The sequence below is a fragment of the Bufo bufo genome, chromosome 6, assembly GCF_905171765.1.
Source record: "Bufo bufo chromosome 6, aBufBuf1.1, whole genome shotgun sequence".
In the NCBI taxonomy this organism is placed as follows: domain Eukaryota; kingdom Metazoa; phylum Chordata; class Amphibia; order Anura; family Bufonidae; genus Bufo; species Bufo bufo.
The window spans coordinates 127,850,235-127,862,638 of record NC_053394.1 but is presented as its reverse complement, the minus strand read 5'-3'; the positions used below and the strand labels follow the sequence as shown (position 1 = coordinate 127,862,638).

The 12,404-nt window shown below is 49.3% G+C and overlaps 1 protein-coding gene across 2 annotated transcripts in view; it reads right to left on the bottom strand.

The window, feature by feature from the left end:
• The window catches only part of COL20A1 (collagen type XX alpha 1 chain), a 141,539-nt gene that overhangs the window by 90,712 nt on the left and 38,423 nt on the right, over nt 1–12,404 (bottom strand). Inside the window, exons 3-5 of one of the 2 annotated variants that reach the window (XM_040437853.1) lie at nt 4,470–4,580; nt 4,251–4,394; nt 2,983–3,099 (exon numbers count right to left, since the gene is read on the bottom strand). The exons of the other annotated variant lie outside the window; for it this stretch is intronic. Coding sequence (XP_040293787.1) covers nt 2,983–3,099; nt 4,251–4,394; nt 4,470–4,580 — 372 coding nt within the window. The remainder of the gene's footprint in view (nt 1–2,982; nt 3,100–4,250; nt 4,395–4,469; nt 4,581–12,404) is intronic. 2 annotated transcript variants of the gene reach the window in all.

The window sequence follows — 12,404 nt, the reverse complement described above, 5'->3', positions numbered from 1 at the left end:
TCACGCTAGTATGCTCTTAAAGAAACAATTTTTATTATTTTATTACCAAAGCAAATAATTCCCAAAGCAGATCCAGGTCAAAATGGCTGGCGTATATGAGGTAACAATAATCGCACAAAATAACTGGACATTCTGGTCCTTTATTAACAGTAAGGGCTCATGCACACGACTGCTGGCTGTATTGCAGATTGTCAAAACATGGATACCGGGCATGTGCATTCCGCATTTCGCGGAATGGAACAGCCTGCCCCGAGTAGAACAGTCCTATCATTATCCGTAATATGGACAAGAATAGAACATGCTCTATAATTTGGTGGACTGCACAGGATGGACGTGTGGAGAAATAGATAGATGCAGACTAAAAATACATTTTCGTGCCCTAAATCTGTATAATGCAAGGAGTATGATGCCTTCCTGGATCGCTGTCAATCACAGTGAGATGGCCAGGCTTGCAGCAATGACTCCTTGACTCGGGCAGTGTAAGAAGACACCCCAATGACTCCATGACCCAAATCTACATATGGAAAGGTACATTTTCAAAGTGCATTTACATAAAAATGCCCAGGCTAAGAGTTAGGCTGAGATACAACAATTGTTTTGCTGTGGTGTGACCTACAGCACCATATCAGTAGTTGCATATTGCAAATCTGATGACAGGTTTCGTTTAAGTCCGATTTAATGGTGTGTGGTGCAAAGGTTATGCAATTTCACTTACTGTCACAGCAGCCGGCAATGAGGAGGTTGTGAATGTCACTTGCTGAAGGGCTTGGGGCCCATCAGGTCTAGGACCGCTGGCATGGAAGAAGATTTTGCTGGTGATTCTGCTGGGAAGTGGTTATTGGAAACAGGTTCTTCAGAACTAATGATTGTGGTATCCTGACATACACTGCCTGTCTAAAAAGAAAAGTCGCCACCTGGATTTAACTAAGCAAATAGTTATGAGCCTCCTATTGGATAATTACTGCATGGGCGATTATCTTTCAGCTGGCAACAAGTAATTTAACCCCAACTGGTGCAATGAGTTGCTTCTCATTTCTTAAACAACCATGTTGAAAGACACATCTCGTGGTCGTGGAAAAGATGTCAGTCTGTTTGAGAAGGGTCAAATCATTGGCATGCATCAAGCAGAGAAAACATCTAAGGAGATTGCAGAAACTACTTAAATTGGGTTAAGAACTGTCCAACACATTATTAAAAACTGGAAGGATAGTGGGGACCCATCGTATTCGAGGAAGAAATGTGGCGGGAAAAAAATCCTGAATGATCGTAATCGGCGATCACTTAAACGTTTGGTGAAATCAAATCGAAGCAAAACAACAGTAGAACTCAGGGCTATGTTTAATAGTGAAAGTAAGAGCATTTCCACACGCACAATGCAAAGGGAACTCAAGGGATTGGGACTGAACAGCTGTGTAGCCGTAAGAAAACCACAAATTAGTGAGGCAAACCAGAAAAAAAGGCTTTGATTTGCTAGGGAGCAAAAAGAATGGACTCTGGAGCAATGGAAGAAGGTCATGTGGTCTGATGAGTCCAGATTTACCCTGTACCAGAGTGATGGGCGCATCAGGGTAGAAAGAGAGGCAGATGAAGTGATGCAGCCATCATGCCTAGTGCCTACTGTACAAGCCTGTGGGGGCAGTACTATGATCTGGGATTGCTGCAGTTGGTCAGGTCTAGGTTCACAACAGTATGTGCTCCAAGAATGAGGTCAGCTGACTACCTGAACATACTGAATGACCAGGTTATTCCATCAATGGATATTTTCTTCCCTAATGGCACGGACATATTCTAAGATGACAATGCCAGGATGCATCGGGCCCAAATTGTGAAAGAGTGGTTCAGGGAGCATGAGACATCATTTTCACACATGGATTGGCCACCACAGAGTCCAGACCTTAACCCCAATGAGAATCTTTGGGATGTGCTGGAGAAGGCTTTGCGCAGCAGTCAGACTCTACCATCATCAATGCAAGATCTTGGTGAAAAATTAATGCAACACTGGATGGAAATAAATCTTGTGACATTGCAGAAGCTTATCGAAACAATGCCACAGCGAATGCGTGCTGTAATCAAAGCTAAAGGCGGTCCAACGAAATATTAGAGTGTGTGAGCTTTTTTTTTGGGTGGCCACTTTTTTTTTGGGGATAGGCAGTGTATTTGTCAGCTTCGATTTGGCGTGGTGCGACTGTGGATCACATTTTTAGTATCATGAAATAGGGCCTTCAAAGACCTTCATGTTTTAACTGCTCTTCTCAAGGTTCTTATAGTTGATAATGTTAAAGGGGTTGTCCACTTTTTTATATTGATGACCTATTCTCAAGAAATCAATATTGGTCATCAATATCGGATTAGCAGTGAGCAGGTCTAATTACAACTATGCCGTCCCATTCACTTTAATGGGACGGCTCCAGCTTTAAGTGAATAGGAAAGAGTCACCTCACAGAAGTGAATGGGGACAGCATAGTGGTAATTACACTGCTTACCGCTGCAATGTCAACGGCGAGCAGGTAAACAGTGAGGAGAACACAGCGCTGCGGTCTCTTCAAACAACTGATCGGCAGGGGTGTCAGCAGTCATCAATTGAAAAAAACTCAATAATCCCTTTAATGTTATGTAATTGGATGTTTATACTTATTTGTCAATTAAGAAGCTGCTGTGACCGATATATTCCATTGTCACGCAGCGCGTCTGTGTGTTTTATTTGGTTATGTAAGAGTTGGTGGGGGTCAAGTTTGGGGTACAAGAATAGGAATTTCTGACAATTATACAATACCCTAGTCAAGTGATGTATAGAGAGAAGATGAGAGGAGAGGAGTGGAAAAGAAAGATAAGGGGCAGTAGAGGAGACAGAAGACAAGAGGAGAAGAGAGAGGAGGAAGGGGAGAAGATAATACACGAGAGGAGATGAGAATGCAGAAGAGGGATACAAGAGAGAAAAGCATAGGAGAAAAGAATAAAACTATTTGTTGACCTCCTGCAGACCTGTCTGAGATGTGCTGTTCCTTACAGATGGGGACGATTCCATCTCATGGGTCCTCAGGGTTGGAGTTATTTCTGGTTTCTTCTTATCAGTCTTGAATTGAGCTTTCAAATCATCTACTATGTTCATATAATAGACACAATCAGTTATATAAATGTTCACACATCCAAACTACTTAGATAACCATCCGTCTCCATTGCAGTTTCTCACAAAATGTCTAACAACTTTCTGCAAATTATCCTTACCATTAATGAATTTGTAAAGGAGTTGTATAGGATTAAATAAACATGGCTGCTTTCTTCCAGAAACAGCATCTGTCCACAAATTGTATGCAGTACTGCAGCCCAGGCCTATGCACTTTAATGGAAGTGACCTATAATACCAACCAGACACAACCTACAGCATCACCAGGTGCAACAGCCATCTTTTTCTAGTCCTGTACAACCACTTTAATACATTTTTTGAGGTCTATATAGGTCATACTTGTTAGGCTAGTGTTCATAGATCCAGCAGGCTGTTCTGGCAGGGAACAGCCTGTGAGACCACTCTGGATCCAGCATTGCCGGACGCTGCCTGAATGCCCACCGGCCCCATTAACTATAATGGGGACTGGCGAAGATCTGGCAGCAACATGGCAAATATGCAGAGAATAGGCTGGACTAAAACCACTGCTTGCAGAGGATGGTGTGCTCTGTAAATCAGGGGAACTAGGTAAGTTGTACTTTTATATTTTACTTAAACTACAGTGGCAGCACTTTTGTAAGGGGGTAACAAAGGGGGCAGCACTTTTGTAATGTGGGAACGAACTAAGGTGGCAACACTTTTGTAACATGGGCACTAAGGGGGGCAGTTCTATTGTTAGGGGGCACTAAGGTGCAGTTCTTGTAAGGAGGCCCTAGTGGGTCAACAATTTTGTAAAGGGGCAGTTCTTCTGGGAAGAGGCACTAAGCAGGCAACACTACTGTGAAGCAGCAAAATTGTGTGGGGGCTGTATGGGATTGGGCGTGTATAGATAATCATTGGATGGAATTACGGGAGTGGCTTAGTTAAAAAAAAAAAAGAATTCCTCCACTGGTTTTGCCCCTCCTTGGGTTTACCAAAAATTGAGAGGTATGCGTTTGGGCACTAAGACTGAAATTGTAGATGCAGCATCTTCACCAGCTTTTCAGAAAGTCCCTTTTTCTGGGAGCCTCTTGGACTTTCCAACCTGGCAAGTATACTATTTTTGGCCCTTTGCGCAGTTCCCCTTTAATTCCACACAGTTACTCACTGATAAATCTCTTCTTTGCTATCAGAATGTCGTTCTCGCCTTGAATCACATGTATCTGGAGAATATATTCCTTTCCAGGATCCAGGCCACCTACTGTCACTTTGGGGGTCTTGGTTTTCAGCATTACCTCTTGCTCTGGGTCCCCTGAAATAAAAGAGAAGGTCTTGGTTTTGTTGGTTACAGGTGATGCGGGGATCACATCAATCTTCATAATCTCACCTGTAAGTGGTCTAACTAGGACCTTGTAGCCATTGCTGAGTCCTTCTGCCTCCCTCCATTTCATCTGTAGTCTATCTTCAGCAAGGACTGATAGTCTTAATCGCCCGATACCTTTGAGAAGGAACAAAAAGTATCTGAACAGTGACTGGAGCTTAAAGAGGATGTGTGGAATTCCGATTAATAGGCGGAAGTCCCATGTTCAGGACCCTCATCTACTGCTAGATTGGAAACTTGCCACAAAGGGCGTCTCTCTTCCTCTACCACTAGAGGGACAGCCTATTCATTTCAGTGATAACTGTGTAATGCCTTGTTTCCCCTGTAGTGGCGCTGTAGGGAAACTGAACACATGCTGCCAGGTTCTTCTACAAATTCCAGCTCATTGTGAGGGTGAGACAGTATACCAACTGATGAGTTTATCACTGGAGGACCTTTCTAACAAAAAAGGCTTGCTAAAATAGACAATCCATTTAATATTCTGCAAAAAAAAATTGAAAACAAATTGTATTACAGTTATTATATTTTTTATATTCTATAACTCATAGTTTCCAAGTCTCAAAGCATAATCTGCAACAGGGCTCTCTCCACCTATCATGTGCCATTTGTTATACTGTTGCCCCTTCTTCTTTGGCCCACTTCAATCACCAGACCTGGGTGTGACCGTTGTCTCCTGGTATCCAACATAACTACACCCATGTTTATGGAGCCACGACATAGTGACCCCTACAGGAGTACCTAGAAGTAAGATTTATATTCTTGTGAACTCTAGTGGCCAAGTAACACAAAATGTTTTTGTCTTTTTTCCCCATTTATTCAACCCGTTCAGCCCTGGATGATTTTCTGTTTCTGCATTTACATTTTTCACTCCCTGCTTTTCGGGGTCCATAATATTTATTTTTTCTGTTCACATAGCCGTATGAGGGCTACCGCCTCTATGTTGGAGGAAGCCAAGCAGATTGATATATAGTTTTGTGGGAAATGATTCAGTATAAGTGTAAGGCCGATTCATTGGCCTGTATTTGTGGGAGGGGCTTGGCTGCCTACATCAGCGGCCGGCGCCCTCCCACACGTGTACGGCGTACAGAGTTCTAGAGTTCCGGAGCGTGCGTTGTACCTGACAGTCCTGCCGAACAGGTCAGGTAAGTCGATGTCCGGTGGTGCGGTCGGCCCTGTTGGTAAGCGGGTCCCACGCTCCGGACCACTTCACATGCCCTCGTTCGTCCGACGGAGGTGGTGGAGCCGACGCGGCGCTCCCCCCTCCGCCGCTTAGGTCGGGCGTGGTGGTCGCTCGCCGGCGGGGGGCGGGGCCATGGCCAGGAGAGACCGCCCCCGTCCACCTCTTCAGGCCACCTCCCACGCTCCATGTTCAGCCGGTACTGCCCGCTCCCCCACGTGGTGGGCGTGCCCCTCAGCGGCGGGCCGGCCCCCCAGTTGGGGGGAGGCGCCCCTGCCATGAGCGCTCCGTCGGGGAGCGGGGCGGCTCCATATGGCCCCTCCTTGCCACAATCGGGGTGGGGCAAGGCCACACAGGCCCCCCCCTCCCGTCTCTGTCCAAGCCAGGAGGCACCACCATGTCCCCACGCGGCGGAGATGCCCAGCCGGCGGTGGGTCGGCCCCTCTAAAAAAGGGGGGCACCACCGCACTGAGCACTCCACCAGGGAGCGGTGGGCCTCCCACGCGGCACGTTGCAAATTGGTAAAGGGGGAAGGCTGCGCCAGGTTAAGCTTCCCCCGTTCCAAATCATGCCAGGGGGCAACGCCGTTTCCCCACGCGGTGGAGGCGCTCAGCCGGCGGAGGGTCGGCCCTCAGACGGCAGGAGGGCGCCCTCGCACTGAGCACTCCACCAGGGACCGGTGAGGCCCCCCACGCGGCATTCCGTTATCGGCAGGGATAGGCCCTCACCACCGGGGGCCCTCCCTGTGTCGGTTCATGCCTGAGGGCTGCGCGGCTCCCCACGCGGCAGGAGTGCTCAGCCGGCGGGCGGGCCAGCCATCGAACGCAAGGGGCCCCCCCGCACTGCGCACCCTGCCAGGGACTCGCGTTAGCTCTCCACGTGGCACAAAAATTGTGTTGCGTGAGGCGCGAGCCGTTGCTCAAAGGTACCCCCCCCTACTTGGTCCTCGGTGCCAGGGAGCTCCGCGCTTCCCACGCGGTTCACGGTGGAGCACGGTGGGGGACGCAACGGCCCGCGCCTCACGCACACCTAAAGTCTGGCACGGGCCGCCGTGCTGCTTAGGTAGGGGTTCGTCACAAACGACAGACAGAGACGGGGGGTGGACAACGTCAATCAATGCCACCCCCATCCGTTGATCAAATCCACAGCCACAGCTCGTGCTCCATCAGTTGTACCCCGTGCGTTGACTGGTTTCTTTGTGTTGTTTGTTTCCCAGGTCTGAGAGAAAAAAAAAAAAAAAAAAAACACAAGAGAAGTCAGCCTAGGATTTCACTCGAGTTTTCTTTGGAACGAGGTAGTGGGGGTTCACACCAGTGGCGGGGGGTATTGATTGTTAGCAAGGGAGTGGTCTCATGCACTGTTTTACGTTCAGGTTGTTCCATTTCAAAAAAAAAAAAACATCCGCGGGGTTTCAGAGCGCAGAGTTCCTGAGTTGGTAAGTAAGTTAGGTCTTCCAGTGTGTTCTTCCGGGTGGCGGTCCTGGCCACTCTTTCACGGCCGTTCTGGGGTTAGTGTGCGTGCTTCACAGGAACAGTGCACCTTTTCTACCACGTTGTCAAACAGCTTCACGGACACGGGTGGTCGCCCAGGGTAGTTGGTCACCTTGCGTTGTTGTTTCCACAGCTGCGATGTCGCACGCGTCTGACATTATGGAAGCATCAGTGCATGAAAACGCTGCAGGGTCGTCCGAAGGGGGCAGTACGCTATCCCTGCGTGCATGGACTATTCCCAAGCTGATGGCGGAGCAGACGAGGCGGGGCGTTCCGTTCCCGGCGTCTGCCAGAAAAGCGGAGCTATACCGGCTATGGAAAGACTCCCTGGTGCCCAGCAGCAGTGATCCCCCCGCAACCACGATACAAACGTCGCTGGCCCAATTACACCTCATGTTGAACAATTTGACGTCGGCCGTCACGTCCATACAGGCTAGACTAGAGTCAGTCGAGGCTCACAACTCAGCAGTATCGGTCTCTTCACCCGAGCCTCCGGTCGCCTCCACCTCTGCCGCGGCAGACATTCGTACTGCCCAGCCAGTCCCCAACGTGACTCCGTCTCATTTTGTCCCCATCAGCATCAGAAAGGACATCCTAGAGGGTAGGGACGTCAATCTCGCTTCTCTACTAATAGCCTCCAGGGACCTTTCTGACAACAAGGTCATAGCTTGCGGGGAAGTGTCGGTGGTCCTGAGAAGCCGCGACCACCGGCTCAATCGCAAATTGAACATACCAGAGTTCGTCATGGCTTTCAGCCTTTTCAGGGACGTCATTTGTACTGCCAGGCCGGACAGGAGGGAGGAACTAGACCTGTACCTCTTTCGGGTCACAGAATTGGGTCATAGGTATGGTGGGAACGCGTTCTATGATTACCACTGTTCGTTCTCAGCCAAAGCAGCTGCGGCCCTGTCCCAGTTTCAACATGTCACAGACTGGTCCGTCCTGGACACAGAGTTGTTCTGCAGACACTTTGCAGGCCTGAAAGCTCCCTCCTGTTCTGCCTGTCAGTCTATCTTTCACTCAGTAGAGTGGTGCCATAAGTCGGCTGTCAGCACGACATCATACCCCTCCGGCTCTTCAGCAGGACCACTCGACATCTTCAGACCCCCCAATTCGGTAGATAAACTAGGACGACCCATTGTCCAGTTAGGTAGGGCCCAGATATGCAACAATTTTAATTACGCGTCTTGTAATTTCGGGCAATGCCGTTTGTTGCATATCTGTACCAACTGCTTCAGGGCCCACCCCCGAGTAGCTTGCTCATTAAAATCGGTGAAGAATTACATGAGCGTGGTCAATACTAGTCGTCTACAGCTACAATTGCAAGGTCATCATAATCCAGGGTTTGTGCAGTTTCTGGTATCAGGGTTTCATGAGGGTTTCCACACGGGGTTAATCACGACCCCAGAGGTCACATACGAGTGTAGGAACCTTCAGTCAGCCGAAAGGAATCCTAGCTCAGTAGACACACTCATAGAGTCCGAGTTAGACAAAGGGTTCTTAATTGGTCCTTTCGAAGTGCCCCCATTTCAACGGTGGAGAGTCAGTCCCGTGGGGGTCGTCACAGGCAAGTTCAGTAAGAAGGAGAGACTCATCATTGACTTGTCTGCCCCACATGGTTCCCAGGTCCCCAGCCTCAACTCCCTCATTCCTTCGGAAGAAGTTGGTATGAGGTATTCTTCTATAGACCAGGCCATCGCCATCATCATGAAGACAGGTCCTGGGTCCGTGTTGTCCAAAGCAGATATATCGGACGCCTTTAAATTGCTCCCCATCATGCCAGCACTCTGGCAATGGCACGGTATCAGGTGGAGAGGCCTGTATTATTTCGCCACAAAACTCACCTTCGGTTCCAGGAGCAGCCCCTGGCTCTTCGATCAGCTGGCTCAAGCCCTTCACTGGGTTCTGGCACACAAGGTTGGCTGCGAATTCGTCATCCATTACTTAGATGACTTCCTACTGATTGAGAGGCCAGGGGCTGCTCCTCTGGGGCTAGGGAAGCTGCTAAGGTGTTTCTCCCAGTTGGGGGTACCAGTTTCTTCCAAGAAAGTGGAGGGCCCGTCCACCGTCATCACCTTTCTGGGCATCGAGTTAGACTCCCAACGCATGTTAGCCAGGTTGCCTGCGGACAAGCTAACGAGAGTCAGAGAAGTGATCCACAGGTTTTCAGTCACGTCAGTGGTCACTAAGACTGATCTTCAGTCGCTACTGGGCATGTTAAATTTTGCCATGCGCATCATTCCGCAGGGCAGAACGTTCATATCCCGCCTGCTGGCGCTCTTAAGCTCCGCCCCAGAACAGGACAGCCCAGTGCGTCTGGACAGTCAGGCCTTAGCGGATCTCTGTATGTGGGACCATTTTTTGGACCGGTGGAATGGGGTGTCCCTATTCGTTCCCGAGCTGTCGTGCCAGGGTTTGCCGCTATATTTGGCACTCACTGGGTTGCAGACGGATGGCCTGCCGAGGTGGAACTAATCCCAGGGTTCCTCCAAACCTCGGCACTGTTCGAGCTGTACCCCATTGTGGTAGCTGCTCACATATGGGGCAGTCTTTGGGCGAATCAGTCCGTCCTGTTCGTGACTGACAACGCAGCCGTGGTAGACATCATAGACAGTGGGTCATCAAAGTCAAGTCATGTCATGTGCTTCCTTAGACGGTTAGTACAGCTCTCCCTACACCACCATTTCCACGTTCATAGCGCGCATATGCCAGGTGATCGAAACTTGGCTGCCGACGCCTTATCGAGAGCTAACTTTTCCCGTTTCTTTCAGGTCATGCCAGAGCCAGACGCGACAGGCGCCACCGTTCCTCCTCACGAGTCCTTAATGTTAGCGTAATCGACCACCTTGAGACGGCCCACGCTCTGATTCACAATTCCCTCTCGCCCAACACGACCAGAGCGTACCACACCGGGTGGAAGATGTTCCGCAGGTTCCAGGGGGAATGTCCTCAGGGGGAATCCAGTTTTCCAGATCACATCCTGGCGTTCATTGGCTATTGCCATTCAGTGCACAAGCTCTCCCACAGTACGGTGAGGTCGTACCTAGCGGGTGTACAACATTTCCTCTCCGTTAGTCATCCTGAACGACCATCAGTGTTCGCCATGCACGCTGTCAAAGCCGCACTCAAGGGCTTAAGCAAATGCGGACATCAAGGCCAAGGGCGTAGGCAGGCGGTCACCGGGCCCCTTTTCCGCAGTCTATCCGACGTCCTGGACAGTAATCCTTTCGGGGTTTTGCCCAGCCTGGTACTCAAATCTGCCATCTATTTAGCCTTTAACGGCTTTCTGAGGCCTGGGGAGTTCACTTGTTCTTCCGGCAGTAGCAAGTTTCTCACGGTCAGCCAGCTGGTCCAGAACACCGAAGGGTTCACGTTACTGCTCAGGACGTCCAAGACCTCCCAGGTGGGCCCCCCTGTCCCGGTGTCCTTCTTTCCCACGTCACACCAATGGTGCCCCGTCACGGTGCTCCGTCAGCTACGGTCCGCCTTGTCGGGGTCTGGGCCTAACAGTCCACTGTTGCCCTTCGGGGTGGTTCCACTCACCACCCATCAGTTCGTATCCCACGTCAGGTCACTGGTGGCCAGCCTGGGCTGTGACCCCTCCACTATTTCAGGGCATTCGTTCCGCATAGGCGCTGCGTCAGCAGCATCCAAGAATCAAGTACCAGCACACGTCATTCAGAAATTAGGGCGTTGGCGTTCGGCATGTTTCGCCCGTTACATACCTCACCCCGATACTGAGATGTCAACAGCTTTTCAGAACCTGGCTTTGTAATAACCTCGCAATAAATTACTTTTGCCTATCAGTATGTTTTTTGCCCTCTTTCAGGTGTCCCTCCACGACGCGGTTGCGGCACAACTCTGACCGCTTGGGTTAGGTATCCCTGGTAGGGTCAGGTACGTACCTGGTGGCCACGACCACAAGTGTAAGGCCGATTCATTGGCCTGTATTTGTGGGAGGGGCTTGGCTGCCTACATCAGCGGCCGGCGCCCTCCCACACGTGTACGGCGTACAGAGTTCTCCCTCCCACCCAGCCCCCTTTTCCTGCTACTCTCAAAGGGGATGCCCTCTTTCAGGTGTCCCTCCACGACGCGGTTGCGGCACAACTCTGACCGCTTGGGTTAGGTATCCCTGGTAGGGTCAGGTACGTACCTGGTGGCCACGACCACAAATTATAATATATACATATTAGTCTTAGTTCATGCTGAGTTCCACATGTTGTGTAAATTTTCTGCACAGAAATGTATCTGTGGTGCAGATTTTAAAATGTTAATTTCTGCTGCAGATTGATTGCAGATTTTCGCATTGACTTTAATGGGGAAATCAAAATCTGCAATAAATCCTCAATGAAATGTATTATTAGCATAGCAAAATAGCAACTGTGGTTTTAAAACCTACTGTTTTCTCTTTTCAGAATCCACAGGGAAATTCATACCAAAAATCATCCCAATTTGCTGCTGCAAACCTCCCTAAGTGCTTTTGCAGATTTGCTGCAGAAATATTCAGCAGCAAATCCCACCTGTGTGGACCTATCCTTAAAGGGGTTGGCCCATCTGGGACATTGGTGGCATATCCCTAGGACACGCTATCAATATCAAAAAGGTGCAGGTCCCACCTCTGAGACCCACTGCTATCTAGAGAACGGGGCCCTGTAAGTAAAGGAGAACACACCGCTCATGTGTGGCCACCTCATCATTCACTGCTTTGGGAAGGCTAGAAATAGCAGTCAGTGCTCAGCTATTTTTGGAACTCACACAGCGGTGAATGGAGGGTGGCTGCGCATGTGCACCTGCAGGTTGTTCACTTCTGAGGTCCCGTTCTGGAGAGGTGAGACCAGCACCTATCTACAGTGCCTTGCAAAAGTATTCACCCCCCCTTGACTTTTTTCATATTTTGTTACATTACAGCCTTAAGTTCAATGTTTTGTTAATCTGAATTTTATGTGATGGATCAGAACACAATAGTCTAAGTTGGTGAAGTGAAATGGGAAAAATATATAAATAAAACTATTGTTTAGAACTAGAAAACAGAAAATTGGCACGTGCATATGTATTCATCCTCTTTGTTAGGAAGCCCATAAAAAGCTCTGGTGCAACCAATTACCTTCAGAAGTCACATAATTAGTGAAATGATGTCCACCTGTGTGCAATCTAAGTGTCGTATGATCTGTCATAACATATACACACCTTTTTTGAAAGGCCCTAGAGGCTGAAACAGCTAAGCAAGAGGCATCACTAACCAACCACTGCCATGAAGACCAAGGAACTCTCCAA